The following is a 22,776-nucleotide window of genomic DNA, read 5'->3' as shown; positions in this document are numbered from 1 at the left end:
CAATAACTTTGGACTTACTGGTACTTTAAAAATAGTGTTTGTTAAGCTTTTTCGTTGCATTCTTCGCTCTTTTATTCATCTACTTGTCCTACATATGCAGGAACAGCAGAGACAATTCCAACGTTGCACAAATGCATCTCTCAAAAATATATCTATTTTAATAAGGGTCCTACTAACTTACACTTCAAAAATTGAGTTGCTCACTTCTGAAAGCTGTTACCAGGCTTTGCTACTCGTAGCAAGTGTAAACACCATCCTAAGAGAAGGAAGTCAAAAGCAAATTTTAAATCACACCACAGCTACCTAGCGAAGCAGTACCAAGCATTTCACTTAACAGAGTGTAAGAAACGGAGGATATATATAGCTTCAGCTGACAGAAAAACAGCTTATTTGAAAGTTCAATGATATAACAGTTAAGGTGTCACTGGAGTTTAAAATACAGGGCACACAACTGGAATGGGCTTCCCTCTTGGGCAGGGCTATTTACAGACACCGGTTCCCAAGAAAGTCACTCAGAGGAGGTATCTAGTAACAGGAGGAAGAAATCCTAACCAAGACTGGAACCTGCCGCGGAAGCGCACCCCAGGAAAAGCCATTCATACCGGGTGCATGGGAAAGAAAGTTTTCAGTGAAGGAATGAGCATCCAGGAACACTTCCTCCAGCACTGTCCCAGATGCCGTTTAAAAGCAAAAAACCAGCATCCATCCACACCGCCTCTTCAAGATACGCACTAAACCAAAGGTACACGGAAAGACTTCCTTCCTCTTCCAAGCTGTCATCACTGAGGCGTTGACACGAGCCTCTCTTCGCCAGGGCTTGCTTGACTTGGGGCCTCCCAGACACTGCTGCTTTTGTGCGATAACACCCGCGGGGCAGACCCCACAATTCAGGGCGGCCCCCCTGGCACCAGCATGGGCCCCCAGACCTGCAAGAGAGCTGCCCAGGCTACCCTTGCGCCACAGGCCTTTTCCAGAAAGTTCCTCGTGGGGCCCCGGCGCCATCCTGCCTGAGTCCAGGCTGCAAGCTCTTGGCACTGGGTTGGCAGCCGTGGGCAGACAGTCATGCCACCGTCTCTGGCATGAGGTCCCACCTGGTGACCCTGCCACATTTATGGCCACACAAGATGTTTATGGGCCTCCACACCTCCCTCCTGGAGGACTGGGAAACACCATGACCGACTCCAACAGCTGGAAAGGCATATCAGCCATTTCCAACAGCACAAGGGGCAGTGGCAGTGAGGGGCACGAAGCAGGGAGCAGCAGAAATCTCCAGATATGGATGGGAAAGTCCTGTGGTCACAGGGAGGGTCAAGCCCAAAACAGGAGAAGAGACGGGCCTGGCATGGTGTGGTGCACCAGCACAGTATTCCACAAAACAATAAGCAAGACTTACCAACCTTTCCATCGCTTCTCAACCTCTACATGTTGGTGATGAAAAAAGAGTAGCAAAAAAGGTCCATAAAAATATGCATATGTGTGCGCAACAAGCTCCCTACCGCTGCTGTGAAGAAGGGAAGGCAATTTTTGAATCCCCAGAGGAAGAAGGTGGTTTTTGCTCACGCCATCTAACCTTTTGGCAGTCGGGATAAGCAGAGACTTGCTTTTCCAACGTCCTCCGAAGGAACATGGCTCCCTCACATGCCTGCAGCTGCTACGCATCAATTAGTTTCCTTATTACTTTCACATAAACGAGTCTGTGGTTTCCAAGGAGATGGGTCTGTGGACAGTTGTAAGGAGGGCGGTGATCCGAAGCAAACTGAATAAGAGAGGGAGGGAATAAAGCAGCAGAGAATTTGAGAGTTTGTGGTCAAGCTCTGTAACACAAAGGTGGTGGGACACGGGGGACACTTTTTCAGGAGAAAGGGAAGTAAAACCCTTTTAGTTCTGCAAGTGAAGCCAGGGGAAAGTGAAAGAGAAGAGGCCAGCTCACCAGCCTGGTGATCCAGCTAATCCAGCGTGGGCTTCAGCATGAAACCCCACAATTTTGCCAGCACAGCAGAGGGTAATACACACCCTGCAGCTGGAGGGTGCAAGCTACTCCTAAGCTACTCCTAAGAGCACAGCCTTTGCAAGGTGTGTGAAGGAATACAACACCGCACGACCGAGACACCTGTGTTTGCAGAACCCCCGCTGTGGGCATAGTTACGGACGCCTTGCTTTGCCACCGCCTCCTCAGACGCAAAGGCTGTGTGAAGTAGGCCGAAGGAATGGTTGCTGTAGTGCTTGGAGGCTCTGTCAGTGTTACTACTGTAGTAGAGGTGCTCTGGTATAGACGAGTCCTTGAATATCTTAGCAGGTAAACATAGTTTATACACCATGCTGCACAGGAGTAATGCAACACTGCAAACCTCAGGCAAGGACATTGGCCAGGAAAAGGACCAAGTCAGTCTACACCAGCAAGACATCACCAAACATCCTGACCACTTTCAGCCCACTAGGACAAGAAACCTATCAGGAAACAATTAAGTAGCTTGACGTATGTTTGGACGTCAACTGCCCTACCATCAACTCTTTCCCCCACAAGTATTTAAGTTTCTATAAAACCATCACAGACAGGTTTGCTTTTTTAAAAGGGTTACACAGCCCATTGCAAGCTTAATCTCCCACTCTTTTATTCCACACTACCTGCTGGAACAGGGCTGGTATACAGCCCTAGAGAGGTGCTTTAAAGCACATATTGCTTTACAAATGGTGATGTTTGTACTAATATAACTCCATGAGGCTTAGGAGGATTTAGCACTTGAACAACACTCGTTAAAGCAGCCAAAACACCGTTGTTTAGACAAGCCCTCGTTGAGGAAATTAGTGCACTCGTTAGAGTTTGGGGAAGAGCCAAGGGAGAAGCACATATATTAAACAGAGGCTGACAAAATACCCAGGTTACAGGCGGAGGGGAGGGGAGGGGAAGGGAGGGAGGAAGAAAGAAAGAAATGCCCCACTCCCACCCCAGCTGGCAGGGAGGGGGCAAGGAGGAAGCACTTGTGTTGTGCAGGTCGCATCCAGACTCACTGCTAGTCCTTTGGGTTTTTTAACCAGAACTGACCCAGCCTGAGTTGGTGGATGTGGTAGTGATGCTCAGATGCGCAATGTTATTTTACACAGAAAAAAACAAAGGAGCCAGTTCATACATACCCTGCACCAAGCACGGGGCAATTTAGTGCTGCCCATGGGCTTACCATTAACCGTCAGTCTGGCCAACCCACCTGTGTTGTCTCCAAGCCTGAGCCAGCACACTCCTGGAGTGCAACGCCACAAGGCTGTAACCCTGGGCACGGTGCATGGTACCAGGCACAGCAAATTAGCTCTGCGACAGCACTGCACTAATGCAATTACACTGCCTACCTCCTACCTTGCTGCAGCCAGCATGCTCACCCCTGGGGTGTGAGGATGAGCACAGCTGGTCCCTTCAGTGGGACCACTCCTGCCTGTTGGCCCACCATCACGTGTGGGCTGGGAGTGAGGTTGCACAAAGGCTGTTGGGGAGCAATCCAGTCATCAGGTCCGTACCTGTATATGTGGCTTTCACACCTCAGAGGACAGTAAGCAAGCTGGAGTTTGGTACCTTAAGACAAACAGAGAATTTCCCATTTCATCATGGTCACGTAAGTAGTAATGTGATTTACCTTTACACTGGTTATATTCATTTTTTGCTGCATGCAGCCTGCATTGAGTGCCAGAGTACTGGATCAGGTTGTCGTAAAAATCAATTGACATTTTAGTTAATGCTGTCTAGCACAAACAAGCATGCCAACAGCAGGGAGTTACTGAACACCACTAAAATGTTACAGAAAGATCAGTTACGACTTCCCCATCCTCTCCCTCCCCTCCACTGCTAGCCACATCATTTGAAAAGTTTCCAAAAAATTTATTCTGAAGTTACAAGTCAAAAAACATTTTGCCACATATGCAATTATGCCTCACATTGTAAAGCAGCGTATGGAAAAAGCTTTTTCCACATGTGAACTATAACAGATTCAGGGAATAATGCTGGCTTCACAGTTTCCCAAAAGATATACACTAAAGGAATAATGTGATAACGTAAGGGATGCTTCCACTTAATTCTCCAATGTTTGTTATCGTACAGAGATCCTGGTTCATTCAAATAGTTGTGAGGGCAACCTTTTAGAACCAAAGAGGTGCTGCCAGAGCATCTTCAAAGAGGAAAAAGGAAAAACAGATCAAAGCATTTTTCAGTAAGAAACACAGAAATATCCATCTTCTGACCTGACCTACTGGGCATGCACAATTTATAGGGGTTTTCTTCATAACTGAAAACAAAGTCTCAGATGAATCAAGGAATGATTCACTGCTTACCTGACGTAAGAGAAATTTTAAAGAATTGTCCCAACACAGGCTATACCAAGAAACTCCCAGAATGCCGGCTGCCGCTTTGTCTATTTGAGCCAAGCCTTGCTGGCGAAAGGCTATGTGAGAGGCCATTTTCATGACACAACCCAAACTGGTCTTTTTTTCCCTTTCACTTTCCTTGAAGAACCAGGGAAAAGCTTGGTCAGCTGTACTAGCTGTGCTGCAATGCTCTTTCAGCCTTGTTCCCGACAGACAAAGAACAGCCCTTCCACTGACAAAAAGAAACAAATAATGTTGTAGGCAAACTGCATTGTTGTTTTGGGAACACCCAGTCTCTAGCATCCTGACAAAACTTCTTTAATCAGCCTGAAACATATGACCTTGCTCAGGACATATCTAAGTAACTGGTACTCATGTGCTGCCTTTAATCTAAGTGGGTTAGAAATGAAGTGGTGACAGCTGCAAAACTAATAGGAAGTGAAACCTCACTGAATCAATAAGACATTTCAACATGTTTTTAAGTTCTGTCGAGTTGCACTTTAAATGAGTTAGAGCAATTAAACTAAAAGTTGTTAGAGCAATTAAGGAACTTGGCAGTTTTTTGAAAAACTGACACAGGCAAATCCCTGTGAATTAGTTTGTGGTACAAACTGCAAGATGCAAACTGACAAGTCTTAGAACTGGATATATGAAGGCTAAGTGCCGTGTTTCTTCTTTGATACTACTGTAGCAAAACTTATAAATGCCTAAATTTTCAAGTCCTGTGCAGCACTTTCATACAATCCTTTTTTTTTTTTTCCTCAGTCTTGGAAGAAAAGGAAAAGAAATTAATTATGTGTTTTCTCATGACACCGTATGTACTGCAAAGTATGATAAAACCTAGTGTTTTAGTGGAAAAAAACCAGCTCCTAAGCCTTTTATTTCATTGTGCCAGACCTTCTAAGTATTCACACCGATACTTCCCTAGTTCCTGTTTGCTAGAGACTTCCTACACACCTACACTGACTGATGTGGAAATTGAAGGTGCTCTCCTTAGTACTCTACACGAAGAATGTAAAAAGTTACTTCTCCTCACTGTTATTTTCTGCTGATAATGCCATCACACTGTCTTCCATACATAGTTTGCTTAGCTTGATCACTTCTCTTCACCCTCAAAAATTTGATTTTGTTCATTAGATCGGAAGCAGCTGTCACAGCTTTCTAGAGAGCAAAGCAGAGCCCATGGCTCCCAACAGATGAGAAGGCAGGGGGAAATTACTGGCTCTGGCTATGGACCCTTGATTAAAATGAGGAAGACTTTGCTTTTGTGGAAAGGGAAGGTTTTCAAGGGCAACTGTCTCCTGTACAGAAGACAGTGTACCTGTGTAAGGGCAGAATAATTAGAGATTAGAAGGGCAAATGCAAAAAGAAAAAGACATTTTAGGGTAGGGTGGGGCAAATGTAAGACTGGGTTGACATGACAATCATAGTGAAGAAATATAATGAGGTAGGGGATAGCTGTTGCAGGTACTGACTCATTCACAGTAAACATTTCCATTGCATGATAATTTTCACCTTTTATGTCTCAAATATTTAATGGCATCACTGAAAGATGGTTCTGAACATTGCAGCTTGCCCTCTAGGCAGATGAAACCCACAGATTGTGTCCCCACTGTTGCCTTGGAATTTATTTTCAAAGTAAACTTCTGTTTTTACCAATACTTTTCTCAAGGACAGTGTCAGTCTCTTCATCCAACAAACATCCTTCAACCTAGCATGGAGATGGAGTAGGAGGTAGATTTTTAGCCAGATAACTAGAAGACCATGACATGGATGAGCAGAAAAACACAAAGAGGGTAATTGTTCATAGGATTTGTCTCCTTTTACCTACTACAACCCCTACTTTTTTTCTCACATATTCCTGTGCTGCTGATTAACGAGGCACCTGGCAGGGAACAAGAACTCCATTCTGCACTTGTACATCAGGCAACCTAAGAAAAAGAATGGGAAAAACCCCAAAAACCTAACAAGGAAAAGATAACTTTCACTCCTGGCAAGAAACGATTCTCAAAATCATCTTTTGTCAGCAACAGTTTTCTTTAAAGATGCAGAAAAATTGCAAGCAGATCCGAGTCAGAGCAAATCCTCAATCTTATTTTGGAGGCCTATTTTGTTGAAGAATAATTTAAAATAATATCATCTGTTTACATGACTCATAATATTTATAGCAACTCCAACACATCTACATAGCACATCCTGAACAGATGCAATGTCCTAAGCATTAATGCCAAATAGTTTGTAGATAATAGGGCATAATGAGTACTCAAAAATGCAAAAATAGTCTATAACTACTTCTGGTCTGAGTTGTCTGGGAAAATTTAAAACATTCAAAGCCATACAACAGAGTACTTGTTTCATACAATCTGTATATTTAAACTTGCATGACTTCAGAGATGCAGGAAAAATCTGCATGAGATGCTACGAAATCCTGCACAATGTTGCATATATAAAACTAACTTCAGCTGATTATAAAATCTTTAAGAGAGATTTCTCCCCTATTAACTAGATGCACAGTTTCTGACTGCAAGGTAATTTAGTGGATCTCTAGGGAATTGACTTAAATTCTTGCTATTCTGTGTGACCTTAATAAATGACAGAGGGATAGGACTGATAAGGGACTGATGTTCCAGGATACATGAGCCTTCCAGCCTCCGGGCTAAATCTCCAAGTTTGGTAATGACAGGCTTATATTCCCCGCACGTAAAAGAAGTGCAGGTATACGGCCAAAACAAGCAGCATGCTTAGTGAGGAGCTAACAAAAGCTGTGTGTGCGGAAACTCTATGAACATAGATGTGTATGAAGTCCTACCCTGGTGCTTGGCACCTTTGTCCTCTTGAGACTCATAATTTGGAGTCCTCTTCTGGCAGTGAGTGCCAAAATCTGTTCTTTAAAACAATGAATAAAAGAGTCCCTGTAGCTTCTCTGGTCTCTGACTTCATTTCACATGGCTGCTGGCCACAGCATTTTTCTTTGTGTTATTACTGGAAAACACCAAGGTCTGTGTTAAAAGACAGCCTGCCAAAGGTGTTTAAAAGGTTTATTGGGCCTGATAAAGAATTCCCAATAAGCAATGTCCATTTTCTTTTGAAGTGTGGCTGGAGGAAGTAGTATCCATCTTCTGTATGCTGTTACCCAGTGGTTAAGAGCATTGGCTGGGAAGTGGGAGTTCCTGGGAAGCATTCATGCTGCATCCATGACCATCATGCTAGACTGCAGGAGGAAGAGCAGGAAGGAAACTGGGAGTCACCACCTTTTTGTTTGAAGTTATGACCCTGTACAGAAAGGCATGTAAGAGTCTAGGACACGGAGAAGGCAGCTGAGGCAAAAGTAAAACAAGGATGTGTCTCTCTCATCTAATTTAATCATTGGAAGAGAGTCCTGGGTTTTATTTATGCATTTTTGTAGTAAATAGTCCCTGGATAAAAAACAGCACTGGCTTGGGAATAGCTACCAGAAACCAGGAGTAAGTGCCTACAGCTCCTTTTGTCTCCTTCCTTCTTAGTTCACACCAGTGTGACACATTTGCCACCCTTTCCAATAGGGACAAAACTTCAACAGGTGAGGTGACGAATGCTTCCTTTCCACTTTGCACTCCTTCTGAGCACCTGGGAGCTACAAGGTGTTGATGTAAATCTCTTTGACCTAAAAGCCAATGCTCTCATCACTGGGTTACTGCACTGAAGGTAAGCACACTACAAAATGTGGCTGGGCACTGTAGCCACCATAACAGAAGAAACTGACTTGCTGGGCTTGGAGAGGTTCCTCTCAGCTGGACCTCTCTTGGAGCTTTCTCCCTACTTTCTAGACCACAAGTGGGCACAAAGGGGAGAGAGGTGCCAAGATGCCCAGCTTGGAGCAATTCTGGATATTTCTATCCAGCAACAGACTAACAGAGTTTAGGTGGCTGCTCGGTGGAGTTTTTCAGATCTGACTAGTTTATCCCTGCTCTTTTCCAGAGTCTAGTCCTTAGTCTTTCAGGCTACATTAATACAGTTAAATGGAGTATAGTCAGAGAGTTGGCAAAGTACAGCAGGACTTTAAGTGGCCTGTAGTTCTGGCATGTCATAGCCCAGCTCTTCTCAGAGCAACCCATACTTCAGCATAAAACTATTCTGTAGTGCTTCTGCCAGAAAAATTTAGTCTCCTAAGAAGAAGCCGGTGACTAACTTACCCATCCCTACTGCATTTGTGACCTGTAAGGAGGCATGATGGCAGAATTCAGTGCAAACGTACCCACGCAACACACAGTAGGCCAGAACATGTGGTAGACATACAAACACATCCTCAGAAGTAAACCAGGGCCACATTTTCTCCCACACCTTACGCTGTAGCTTGCTTGATCATTGAGGCCAGTCTGTTGGGATGATACATGAGTCTGGGCTTGACACCAAGTTTGGGCCTGGGTTCAAAGACAGTAGAGGAGATGCCTCTGGTTTTCTGGTGTCTCTCTGCAAAACAGGAGTCACAGAGCTTTGCTTCCTCAGAGGGCTGCTGTGAAGAAAAACGCATTAAATACCGTGGAGTGCCCATTTATTGAGGCAACATGCCAAAACACAGATCTAAAACGGGAGGGTGAACTTTTAGAAGCAGCAATCCCAGGTATTTATATTTTAGAAGCAGCAATCCTAGGTATTTACTAGTTGGAATGAAAGAAGCCTCAACAAAAAACAGGTGTAAATAAAAGCAGTTGAAGGAATCTAAGTTAAAAAGCAGTTCCTTTTAAGTTGCACAATAACTAGTGTTATCACTAGTTCTCCACCATTGACTAACTGTATATGCCAGTAAAGTGCTCTTTCGTGACACACAGAAACTGGAAAACACTTTTAAAAGTAAATATAACATAGTTTAGATCTCGTATCTTGGAAAGGACATGAATACAACTAACAAATTATATTTTCAAAAAATAATTATGCTGTTGGATATCATTCGCGTATGGCTACAGAAGTCCTTATCTACTTTAAAAAAAAGGGAAGTTGATAAATCATCAAGGAAGGAAATACTGAGGTCTAAAACAGCCACAAATTTGTTTTTCTTCAGCTTATCATTTTAAAAACTCAAATGCCGTAATTCTGGATGAGTTGCCAGATTGTTTCCTTCATAATTCTGCCTTTCTCTTATCCATTCTTTAGGGATCAAAAACAAGCGTATTAATTTCAGTCAGTGAACACGCAAATCAAACACATTCCCCTAACTTCAGGCTCTGATTAATTCCACTGGTAGCCTTTGACCTTGATTTCCACAAAGTCTTGCAGTACATACAGAAGCTTGACCCAGTATCGGAAAACTGCAGAGATCTGGTTTGGAAAAAAATAAAGCCACCTTCATCTCCATTACCAAAGTACTACATTAAAATCTATAAAACAAAGGGCTGAAATCTGAAGTTTAGGCCTTGGAGCCAGTTTCACAATCTGTTTCCTGTAGCCAGAGTTCATTTGCAGCCAGTGGAAAAAAACAACTTCTAAAAGATAAAAGGCAGTGCTGTGACTTTCAATCAATCTTAGCATTCGGTGTGGGAATATAGCCATACCAAAGTCTAACACCAACGCTTCAGATCTGATTCTGGTTCACTTTATTGATCTCAGAGGTATGTAGCCATTGTCAGAGACATCCAGCAAGTGCAAACTTATCACGGGAAAAATGAGATCTATCTACCTTCTGAAGATCAAAATTTAGATAGAAATAAAACAAGCATACGTGACATGCCCATTCACAGGAAAACTGGGAGACCATAACGAGTGATGACAGAATAGGATGGGAAGCTGAAGTGGTAGCTAATGTAAAAAAAAAAAAAAAACAACAAAAAAACCCAACAACAAAAAGAAAACATAAAAAAAACATAAAAGGCACTGGCAGAATTATTCTCTTTGAACCCATCAGTTATGATGGGTGGAGGCCTTGAGTGCTTAGGGAAGTCAAGACTCACATTTATTACAGGTAGTGATGATTTCGGTAGATATATTGTTCACAAGGGTGCCAAAGGCCTAGAGGAAGCAGCTGCATGAAGCAGTCCAGGCCTGTCCACGCTGCCGAACAATGGCAACACAGACTCCTTGTAGAAAGGATTTTATGGGGGGTGAAAAAAAAATAAAAATTGGTCTTCCTTGAAAGGTACAGGTAATGATAGAATAACACTTATTTTGCAAACAGAGAAACAGTGCCAGAAAATAAAAGGAATGTCAGATGAAGAAACGAGATTCTTTACAAATAAAGGAGCTGTTGATGGCTGATGTTGGTGAGCCAGCCCAAACTCTGTTCCTGGACTCAGAAGTTGTTTCTGTGTCTTTCTGTGCTATGTGAGTAGCTTGTTCTGCATTTAACTTCAGTTCTGAGGTTTGAATTTTAGAGTGGGAAACGTGTACACGAGAAACGTAAAATAGTTATGCAAGAGCCTATAGGCCCAATGTCCTGTTTCTGATTTACTTGCAAGCACTCTTCTGGCTTTCAGTATATGCAAAATTGTAATTTAATGATTACTTTAATGTGACAGCTGCAAATGCGTGGTTCTACCCTTGTTTCCCTCTCCTCTTCTCTGCCAAGAGGTGAATTGGATCAAGGAACTGACTTGGCTGAAAATTAGCTTTATCCAAAAACGCACCTTTTTTCCCTGCAGGAAAAGCGAGGGAAACGGCAATACCAGCCCATTTGGTGGCAGATTACATTTACTCACAGCATGGCAGACGTAGGCAGGGACCTCTGGAAGTTATCTGGTCCAACTCCCCTGCTCAAGCAGGACCACCTAAAGCCAGTTGCCCAGGACCATGTCCAGGCAGCTTTTGAAGACCTCCAAGGATGAAGACCCCACAATCTCCTTGGGGTAGCCTGTGTCAGGGCCTGGTCAGCCTCACAGTGGAAAAAGTGTTGCCTGATGTTCAGAGGGAACCTCCTGTGCTGCAGTGTGCACCCATTGCCTCTGGTCCTGTCACTGGGCACCACCGAGAAGAGCCTGGCTACATCCTCTTCGCATCCTCCCTTCAGGCATTTATATAGTAGATAAGATCCCTGCAAGCCTTCCCTCCTCCAGGCTCATCAGCCTCGGCATAATTTGGATTGAAAAAAACCCCAACACCCTTGGATTAACTTCGATAAAAAGACTGCAGAATTGTCACCCAATTTGAATATTCCAGGGATTGTGTGTGTGTCCCCCTTCATTTCAAGTGTTGAAGACGCTGTATTTCTCTTGCATCGGCTGCTTTTTCGTTCCTGCTGATGTGTTGACTTAGGCTACATCAAAGGCTTCAGCCCACGCGTATACCTGACAAGCCTTTGCAGTCGCTTGAAACACGTGTGTTCTTAAATTTTTTTGCCAATGCAAATATCCGAACTAAACCCACTAGCGGAGTGGCTTTATTCCTGGCTGTTGCCAGCCACCTGCTTTTGAGAAACCTGTTGCGGTAGAACACAAGAAAAAACACATCATCACGGGGGACACAAAAAAAAAAACCCAAACAAACAAAAACCAAAAAACAAAACCCAAACAAAAACCCGTGCAGAAACGGCAGGGAACACGTTCGCTTACCCTTCCTCGGCGGCGTCCCGGGGCGGGGCGCGAGGGCCGGCGCGCGCGGCAGGCGGGGCATTAGGCGCAGACAACCCCGGCAGCGCCCCTGCAAGGCAAAGAAGCGGCAGCTGCGCGCGAGCGCCCCGCAGCCCCGCCCAGCGCGGTGCCTGCCGGGACAGGTAGTTCTTCTGCGCGGACTACACAGGCCAAGATCCCCTTCCAGGCGCGCCGTTGCTCGTCGCGATTGGGCCGCTGTCAGAGAGTGCTGAAAGGCGAGTGGTTGGGGGGAGCGTCCGTCATGTGGGCTCCCCGTGCTGGGCGGGGCTTCCTCCTGCCCTTCCCCTGCTCCCCCAACCAGGGATGAGGGGTTTGCCGGGAGTCTGCGGCGGCCCGGCCCCGGCGGGGAGGTCTGAGGGGGCTGCCTCCCGCCGAGGCGGAGAGGCAGGGCCGGAGCCGTCCTCGTCCATGCCTAGGGCGGGGAGGAGGAGCCGCCGGCGCCGCGGGGCGGTGGCTGCTGCGCTCCCCGCCGGCAGAGGTGAAGCGCCAGCGGCGCTGGTCGCTCGGCAGCCCCGGCGGCGGTGGGCGGCGGTCGCCGGGAGCGCCCACCGGGGCTGAGTGAGCTCCCGCCCTCCCTGCCGCCCCCCCCTCCGCCCCATGCGGCGCCGGCAGCGGTCTCTCCGCTCGCCGCCGCGTTTGTCGTCTTTGTGGGCGGGTTGGCGGCTGTCGGGAGCCCGTCATGGGGCGGCCGCTTCGGGGCTGCTGAGGCGGCGGCGGTGGTGGGGAAGCAGCCGGACGGCCCCATGGAGGAGCGGGAAGGCGAGGTGCGCTGGGACGGGCTGTGCAGCCGCGACGCTGCCACCCGCGCCGCCGCCTTGGATACCATCGGGCAAGCCGTGCTCCGCCGTAGCGAGACGATCGCTCCCGTGGCGGCTGTGCCGCCTACCCGGGCCACCGACGGGCTCCTGGTTCCCGCCGCCCGCGACGGGCTGAGCGAGGTGTTGGCCCGCCTGCTGATGCTCTCCAAGCGCTGCCCCTTCCCCGACGTGAGGGAGAAGAGCGAGGCGATCCTCAGCGGGGTACAGGTAAGCACAGCAGACCCCCACCTCCGCCGTGGGACGGGGCCGGGAGAGCCCCGCCCCACGCAGGGCAACCCTCAACTTTCAGCTGTGCAACCGGGTGGGTATCTTGACCCTGGCCGGTCAGATTTATTCGTGCAGTAATACATCCTAAATGCCACCTCCTCCTCCGCGAAGAAACATTTGGAAAAGACGTTATTTAAAAGGCGGGGGGTGGGGGGCGGTGTGGAGAAAAAAGCGTGAAGTTTTTGAGTGCTACCCGGGGAGAAGGTAGAGCGAGGCAAGTTGCTGATCGTTGGGGCATTCCCGAAGGAAGTACTAAAATGGCAACTTTACTTTTGATTTGTATGACCAGTGCTGTGATATTACCAGTTGGCTTTAATACAAAAGCAGGAAAGATTTGGGTATAAACATTCGTGGTTGCCAATTAAAAATATAAATCGGTATGGGAGGTTTTTGAGCTTTTAAAAGCTGTATGAGCTTCGAGACTATTAAAGCAGAGCCTGTCAAAATTCCCTTTTTGTTGTTTACTAGTGAATAGTTTGTCCACTGGAATCGGTTAAGATCCAAACTGGTTTTTATAGTTCATAGGCAGTCTAGCCAACAGAGGATTACATTTACTGACCTTTTATGCTAACAAAAATAAATGTTACTTTGTACTCTTCCACTGTTGTTGACTAATTATAGTTACTGACATTGCAGTTCTCTTGCTCACCTAAAGTTTTTGTGCAGGTCTTGAAATGCCGATGTAGGGATTGTTATCAACGGGTCCAGCAGCTAAAATACTACTTTCTGCAGAGTAGGAAAAGGAAATTCAGGTATTTCTTTTAATCACACATGAATGCAGAGATCTGTGCTTGGAGTTAGCTGCCTGATTCCTACTATTGTGCTTATTGTCCCTGAACATTAACAGGTTTAATATGGGGGAATCTAGGGGAAAATAGTAATTATATATATATATAAAAACATTATATATATGATATATAATGCACATATGTGTGTAATATATATTATGATACGTATAATGATTTTTATATATAAAATACACATATATATGTATTTTAAAGGAACTTTTATATAGATCCATTTTTGCTCTGTCCAGCTTTGAAGTGGTTCAAAGGAATTCTGGGTTTGGGTTATTGAAGCTGAAAGGGGCTCTCTTTATTTTATTTAACTTCTCAATAGTGTGCAATGTTATAAATACAGTATAAGTCTGTTTATTTTATAGTTTGGGCTGTATGGGGCACTTTTCTCAAAGCAGATTTTGCCTGTAGAAGCTATAAATACAACATATGGTCTATGTGAAAGGCTCGACATCTATACTGCTTTTCTTTAATAACCTAAAGCAATGAAACAAACAAAAAAACAAGCCCCAACTTGAATATTAAGTTGAAAACTTTATCTGGCACCTTTGCATCAGCATGTTCCCTGTTAGATTCAAATGAGAAGTGAACCCATTACCAGTGAGAATGATGAGTTGCTGGAACTGACTGCTAAGGGAAGACTTGCTTTTATCAGGCACAAGTTATAAGAGACTATTTGAAGGCCAAACAGGTGGTGATCTCTCACCTAGGTCTTGGATGAGGTTAGAATATATGATCTGATGACTCCCTTTTAGGTTTTTATATATTAAGTTACTGGCATGTTCAACTATTAATCTTGTTTAGAAACTTTTTGGCCTATTTAAAAAAGCTAGTAATAAAGTTCTGGCAGGAAGTAAGTCCATCTTGATATAGCAAGTGCAAGTTCAAATCGCATGGTCATAGCTGGCTTGATTAATAAATAATAGATGTGAAAGATATCTATTAGATATGAAACTGGTTGTATACACACAAGCTGCCATAAAGGTTTAACAACAAATTAAGCAAAATAAAATCAAATTCAACATTACTTTAAGAAAATCTTTAAAAGCTGCTTTTGTAACTTTTCTTTCTAGAAAGAAGATCTGAGAGAAGTATTCTCTGTTCTATCAATATAGAGTAGCAACTCTTATTTCTTATGGCTGTACGCATAAATGAAAATTTTCATTGTAATCTTTGGATTTGCATTTGTGGAAGAAATAATCCAATTCAGGTATTCTATTTTGGATGGTGTAGACTGTTGTCAGGTGTGAAATGGTTTTCTGTTGAGGAATTTTATTAAAATCTCTGCAATGAAGATGGCAGATAAAGCAAACTACTAAATTAAATATAATTATCCCGTAGAACTCATGGCATTCAGCAGTGATTCTAAAGGTAAATAGCTTAGTAACATTATACAAATGTGAAATCCTATTCAGAACAGTATCAGTACTTAAAGGACACACTTACTACTTTATCTCCCTGTTTTGGGATATGAAACAGTCTTTTAAATCCACAGCAATAAGTACCATTGTACTGTCTAAACCTTATTCTCTGCCAAGTTATTAAGTGACACAGAGCCCAGGGCAGGAGAGGCAACTTTGAACCCAGAGGTTCTCCTGGGAATTGGTGCTGCCCTCCTTCTCTCTCCCGTGGGATTGTGCAACTCAGACTAGTTGCACTAGTTGCACTCCAGACTGAGCCTGGACTGATTTTTGTTTTTTCCCCATGAAATGGAGAATTATAAAATGTGCTTTCTTCATCTTTCTGCCCTGCATCCAGGACAGATCAATGAGGAAATAAAAGATTTGAATTTTTCCATATGGTCTGATAGCTGTTTCTTTCTGGGGCTAGTGCCCTCTTGCCTGTTGGGGTAATCAACAAATATTTAGGCATGAGCAACTATGCTGCTGGTGTTTTTGCAACTTTGTGTCTGGAGCAAGTTGGTAGAATGCATTACATGGCTGGTATAAGCTGGTAAGCTGCAGGCTTGGCAGCAGCCTGTGTCAGAATGGCATCCCTCTGAGCCTGCCTTTGTTATGGTCTTTTTTTTTTCTGGAGAAAAATTCCTCTGAAATATGATGGAATCCTAAGTGTGCAACTTTCTTCTTTGCTATTAAGAAATAATATTATTAATGATATTATTAATAAATACTATTGCCTATATCAGAATCTATAAAAATAAATCATTGCTTAATGTAAATTCCAGTTAATATGACTTATATTCAGGATAATCAGTTTCTTACTGTAGGCTATCTATGTTTATATATAAAATAATACATATTTTTAATGTATTTCTCATTTAGAAAGGCAAAGCACTTGGAGGGTACGTCCCTTCAAGCAGTTACCAACACAAAAATCAGAAAAAGCAGCTGGGAGGAATTTCTAATTTCTCATTTAGATTAGACAAGTTGTTTTTGTAAGAATTATTACAAAGACAGTACCAGCAAACTAGCCTCTTTTTTTTTCAAGTAAGACTTTCTTGCTTTTATTAATAAAAGCAAGTTTGCTAAAGTCACTTTGGCCAAATATATATATTTAAATATTTTAAAGATATTTCAATTGCAATGCTTTAACCAAGTGAGAAGAGCTTGAATGTGTGTGTATGAAAATATTTGATAAGTGTTTCTTGAGATAGAACCCCAAATATATCATAGCTTTTTGATAACTTCTTGCATATGCGGTATTTTGCATGTATTTATAGCATATTGCGTATGACCTTGCAGAATAGCAGGTCACTTCACCTAGTATGCTAGGTGTCTGCACACCAACACAAATATATGGGGAATGAACAGCAGTGGCAGGTCTTAATACGTGATCATTAAAAATATTCTGCCCAGCCTCAGTTAGATGTATGTGACTGGAACATAAATACATGGCGTACGTCAGTAGCTGGAGAAGAATCATTGCAAGTATGAGATGTGCTAGTTAAAATCTCTCATAACCATCCAATGTCTTTTGGAAAAAACTGAGCAGAACATAGTGCTCTGCTCAGGTATGTAAATTCATAAAAATAATCTTTTAGATTATCAAAGGGAATGCATAGATCGGAGGCGGGTTCTGCAGGAGTGGCAAGATGTTAGCCTATGTAGGATAAAAGATGACAGAACAGCAGAATAAAACCCACAAATGTCAAAAAGCTTAGAACTTGGCATGTAAAGCTTGATTGGGGGGTAAATCTAAGGAAGAAAGAAACTGGTGTCGGCCTTTTTGAGAAATAAGGTAATAGTACCAAACACTTTCATTGAAGGGGAAAATTAGTAACGAAAAAAGAACTTTGTTCTGTATTGATCTCTTCATTGACGTAAACACAAGAAACATACAGAAAATGGGAAACTGTATGCTGCTGAAGATGCACACGAAGTGCCTGAAGTTACATGAACAAAACTGGGGCAGTCAAACACATAATGAGGTGTAGCTGAAAGGGATATTGGAAGAAAGCAAGAAACAAATAAAAGATCCACAGATTAATGGATTAACAGATAATGCTGAGGTGACTGAAATGTTCTCTGAAATGGTTAATTCAGCCAGTGTAGTTAATAGCCACAATAAAAGCGTAAATAGTACTCATTCTAGACTAGGGGAGAAAAAACTGTAGGTTGTTTGGATAAGCAACAGATTTTTCAATCTAGTAGGGCCTGATGAAATTCATTCTGAGGTGCTTAAAAGAAACAAATTAGCTGAAGCAATCTCAGACCTGATAGTGGAGGGAAGTAGGAGACTCAAAAAGAACAATGGTTCATACCTCTTCAGTGTGGGCTAAGTGGGATAGAATGAAGAGGAAACTGGTGGATTTTAACTTTAGCTCAAAGAAAAAAATACTGGAGCCATGACAAAACATTTTTAGTGCCTAGAAAAAGAAGTTGAGCAACAGCCAAAACAGACTTATCCAGGATAAATTATTTTAAATGCAGCATTTCTACATCTTCTGTGATGGAGTAACAGACCTTGTGGTGCAGAGAGATGCCGTAATGTTAATCTGTTGATATATTGGAATCCTAAATATTCACATGATACTTTCATTCACAAGCTAAGGAATTATGATACAGGAACTACTGTGCACTGAGTAAAATTAGCTGGAAAACCATCCACAGAAGGTAAGCAAGGTCAGGTAGTAAGTGTTCTGTACAGATTCTACAAGGTCCTGTCCAGCACAGTCTTGGTTAGCAAAGTTTTGCACTTGTAAAATTGCAGATTACAAGCTGGGAGGGAGAGCAAGAATACCGGAGAGCATCCACAGAATTTAAAATTATGTTAATAGTTAATGGGAGCTTGTATCCTATCTTCGAGACCTCTCATTTTTTTGTGAAGAAAGTTTGAGGAAATTGGTGGTGGTACAGTCAGCTAAAAAGGAGGCTAAGACAATATGTTCCCAAACAAATAGGGGATGGAGGGGATGAAAAGACTGCTGCAAAGAGGAAGGAAACGTGAGCTAGAATGAGTGATTGGTTGATCTAAATTCCAGTAAGACTTTGGTTAGACATTTGGGGGAAAATTTCAAGGATTAGGATGGTAAACCAATGGCATAAAGTAGCCAGTGATGTTCATCGCTAGAACTCTTTGTCTAAGCTGTTCTTAAACATCACATAGGAGTGATATGCTTATTTGATCTCTCCCTGGGAAAGGCAGAACGTTGCTAACTGGATGATTTTTCCTTCCAGCTGCTTTTTCTGAGTTTTGTATTGGTAACTGCTTGGAGGGACGCACCCTCCAAGTGCTTTCCCTTTGATCTCAAAGGCCGTGTTTACCAGATACGTAGCACTGGAACTTGTGGTCTGGAACCTCTCTTACTGAAAGTCTCTAAACCTCTCTTACTTCTCAGTCTCTTACTGAAAAGCGGCGGGTGGGCTTTGGAGGACTTTGAATACCTCCTCGTTTTCTTAGGCCTGTTGCTCTAGTGGATAAATGTAACAGAACGCCACAGTTTGCACAGAGGGCTGTATGGCACATAACAAGACAGGGGTCATGTCAGCAGCCAAATATATATACTCTTGTATTACAACCTTTGGGCACTGCCTGTAACTTAAGCTTGCTTGGCAGGGGACGTGGAATGGAATACCCTTACCTTTCCATATCTTGGCAAAATACTTGTATGGATTTAAATTAAATGAGCATTTAGAAAGGATGGGGAGCCGCCTAGTCACAGCCAGAGCAGGCATCCTGTCCTCTGCCACAGTGTGTTGGACAAATAAAGCCTCTGCCAGGAGAGGGGGTAGTAGCTCCCCTGTGTATGTCCATAAAGGAAAAAACAGGGGTTGCTTTTCTGATTCATTGCTAGATTTTTCTCACAGTAGAGTTCACTATATCATTGCTTTGTGTATGCACTGTGTCTGAGATGTGTGGTGCATGCTTATTAAGAGTAATAACAGTGAAACTCAAATATGCTTCTTCCTCTCAAATGGTTTATCCTGATGACTCTGGTATTACAGGAGACTGGCTAACTTTTCAAATCTTTAATCTGCTTTTCCTGTAATCTTTGATAAAGGGCTTCATAACTTTGTCTTCAGTCTTTCGCCTTCCTGCACAACGGAACTAACTTTAGTGAACTTGGAAATCTGTGGACAGGCAGATCTGTTAGGTCAAGGGATTTTTTTTTTTTTTGTCCAAGTTAATTTGACTGTGTCCTACTGCATGATAGTAATGTTCCCCTGTGATGCTCACTGTTGGTCAGTCACCATGGAAGGGTGTCTCAGATTAAATGTATAGTCTGTTCAAGCCTACGAATTTAAATATAGTATCCTCACTGGTGGCGGTGAATGTGACCCATCTGGAAGCTGACTAGTCTCCTTGCACAATGCCAATACCCAAATTGGTTTCTGTTTCCCATAGTACTCTTACGTAAAGTGAATGAAAATGTTATTTTTTTTGTGATTTCACTTCAGAGCAAAAGTATGTTCTGTCTCTTCCAACCATCAGGTGAAATGTGTTTAATTAGGTATTGTAGGGTGCTCCCTTCAAAAGCCACGTGTCATTCTGCCAGATTGCTAGTTTAGAAAACATTTGTCTGTTAGGGGTTTTTTTTGTAGTGTTCAGATACTCTTGCTATTGTCAATATTGGGAGAGATGCTGAAGTAATGAGATAATGTACTTAATGATTAGTTTATTTACAGCTTCTGCTAGCCTACAAAAAGAACTGTACCTCTGTGGCATTTATTGTAAACATGTTCTGATGATGGGTCTGTATCATGTGTGTGGTGAGGCTGACTGGACAAGTTAAGGGAGAAGACTTAATCTTGACAAGTCAGGAAAGGTTCTGAGCAGGGGTGTAAACATGTTTTTTTTAAAAAATTAAATTGTCAATAGTCCTTAGATTGCCTTGTCTGACTCCTCCCTCCTTCAGCCTACTTGCCTCATTTCTGAAGGCTTCAGCCTGTTGAGAGAGACAAAGGGAAATTTTCTTTTGTTGAGCTTGTCAACTGCAGAATTGCCTGACCCTGAGAGGGTCTTTGGTTGAAATAAAGAGTTGCTTGAAAACAGTGGAGGTTCTCAAAGTGACGTAAAGTACGATATCTGGGTCACTTCTAATGCTGTTTCTGTGTTTGGAGTCTTTCCGTAATTTTTCATGCTCACTGTATGCCATTCTTGTATGAAAATGAGATTGCTTAGTCAACTTTATCTTATAATTTTTTGGGGTAACTTGATCTGTAAACTTAGGGGTTTATGTGATTCTGCTGAGTTGATTTTTCAGGACATCTTCACTAGAATTTTAATTTCAAAAGAAGTGAAGAGTGAAGCACACATTTGGTAATATTGGCTTGGTTGATTTTTATTTTTTGACTGCTTTTAAATGCTTTAAACTGAAGAGATCGAACACAAACATTTCCTCATCTCTTATTTAATAGTGAGGTAAGCAACTGTAGGGTGTGCATCAGTGGCTTACATAAAAGAAGGTTTGTTTCCTGGTGTTTTTCATAGGAGCTAATATCTAGAGATCTGCAGAAACCAGAAATGATTTGGCTTGAGTGCATTTTGTAAATACCAGCGTCTGTTCTCTTGATCTAGCAGTTGCTAAGTCACACAAGCTCTGTTTTAGATACCCTCCCCCCACCCCTTCTCTTCAGAGAAGTAATTCTAGAAGTTGGCTGTTCTTTTAACCTCATAGCTGGAGAAGATCCTTTCCAGTCTACACTCAGGTATTCTAGTGTCAACTTAGTCCTTTATCTTAAATTGTTTTTCTCACTCAGATATTAATGGTGTGTGGGTAGCAGTGATCCTTCCCTTCTCTGCATTGATTTTGCTAAAAGTTCTGCTCTGCTTTAAGTTGTGAAAAGCTCCAACTTATTTCTATTTTCTTTTTTTAAAAAAACTTATAATTTATTTTTCCCATTTGATATGTAAATAACTGCCTTTATTTTGGGCATGTTGGCATGCAGGTCTTTTCCAACCTTAATGATTCTGATATTTGAATGCTTTTTGCTCACATACACAGAAGTTTTATGCCTCTTGAGGAGATGTTCAATCAAAGTGAAAATCACTAAGAATTGGGAAAGGTTTAGAAATTAGCGTATGACAGGAAAAGTATTAAGTGAAAAAAGAAGAATGGACTCCTAGGTTAGGTAAAATAATACATCCTCCACTAACGTGACCAAAGTACGTGTTTAAAAGAAAATTACATTGTCTCACTGTGACAAGTGCAAAGTGAGCATTGAAGAAATACTTGCTATTTTATCATCTTACTCTTGACATTTTCTTCAGGTCTGGGTTTCTCCTTTTAACATAAGCACAGTGGAAAAGTACCAAATATACCATTGTGGGACAGAAAAATCATTTTGAAAGCATGATATATTTTCCCGTGGATACTGAGTGTTTAAATTTCCAAAAATATGGTTTGCTGTCAGTATGGTTTTCTATTCCAGTAAGTTGTTTACAGTTTAATGGGGGGGAGGAGAGCTTAGCGCTCTCTCCAGAAATCAAGTGAAACATGGAAATCTTTACTTGGACCTACATACATGAATTAAGTCCAAAAAGTGAAGTGGTGGTTTTTCTCTTGTTTACCACTTTCTTGATGTTTTCAATAACTTTGACTTCTGCCCTCCCCCTCTTTCTTCTGGAAAGCTTAGTTTAGATTGCTGCCAAAAGTTGGATTGGGAAGGTGAACTAGTTTAGTTCTATTTAAACCTAGTAAACAATTAACCATTCTCCTTACTCCAGCTTTATGTAGTAACCAAACTTGTTCTTTCAAGTCATTTTTGGTCAAAAGTATCACCCAGTGTAGTGTACTAATGCCTGAGTATTACCCTAATATACATTAGGCAGGTATTTTAAAAATAGAGGTGGTGCTAGAACGCATGCTGCTGCTTAGGTCATGTAATTGGATGTAAGTCTTCCTCTGTGCAACTACAAGAACTTACTTTCAATCCAAGCATTGTGCTAAAGGAAAGCACAGTGCTTCTGAAAACATGTGGTTTGTTTTTTTTTACTGTAAATGAATGAGAAATTGTAACTTTTCTTTACTTTTCTATGCTTTCTGGAGTGAGCAATAAGATTTTCTCAGTTGCAGTTCTTTCCTGGCAAATCCTTTGTCTACCTAAATATCTGACTGGCTTTGTGACCCTAAGTTTTAAGACTCAAGGTGTAACAACCTCTTAGTTAAATTTTCCCTTCTGGGATATTCTTGCTTGCTATTGAATTGTTTTTAAACAATTGTTCTTCCAAAATGGGTATTTTTAGTTAAGGATTCCTTAACTCCTAGAGAGTAAACATGGAATAATATGGTGTTTGGTCAAGGGAGGAACAAACTTGAAAATGGAAACTTATTCACAGCTCTAAAGCCTTTTTTTTTTTTTTTTTTTCCTCGGAAGGAGGAGGGGAAGCTCTTTTCTGAAAGATTTTTTTCCATTGCAGCTTATTGCTGAGCCTCCACTGTTTCTGGTGTTTTGGTGCAACAAAACTTTTAGCTTTAAAATGCAGCCTGTTTCGCCAGCAGCACATTCCACTCAGATTAAACTGTTTGTTTGGATTTTCCATTTATTTAAATTTTAGTTCTAATCTAGATTTGCACTGATTTCCCTGTAG

At 42.4% G+C, this 22,776-nt stretch overlaps 1 protein-coding gene across 1 annotated transcript in view; it reads left to right on the top strand.

The window, feature by feature from the left end:
- Positions 1–12,646: 12,646 nt before the first annotated feature.
- Positions 12,647–22,776, top strand: part of SESN1 (sestrin 1) — a gene marked incomplete at both ends in the record, with an annotated part of 85,314 nt that continues 75,184 nt past the window's right edge. Inside the window, one exon of the mRNA XM_081998452.1 lies at positions 12,647–12,928. Coding sequence (XP_081854578.1) covers positions 12,647–12,928 — 282 coding nt within the window. The remainder of the gene's footprint in view (positions 12,929–22,776) is intronic.

This window comes from Phaethon aethereus (genome assembly GCF_964289735.1).
Source record: "Phaethon aethereus genome assembly, chromosome: 3".
NCBI lineage: Eukaryota > Metazoa > Chordata > Aves > Phaethontiformes > Phaethontidae > Phaethon > Phaethon aethereus.
Note: the sequence above shows the minus strand (reverse complement) of the source record. Positions and strands in the feature narration are given on the sequence as shown.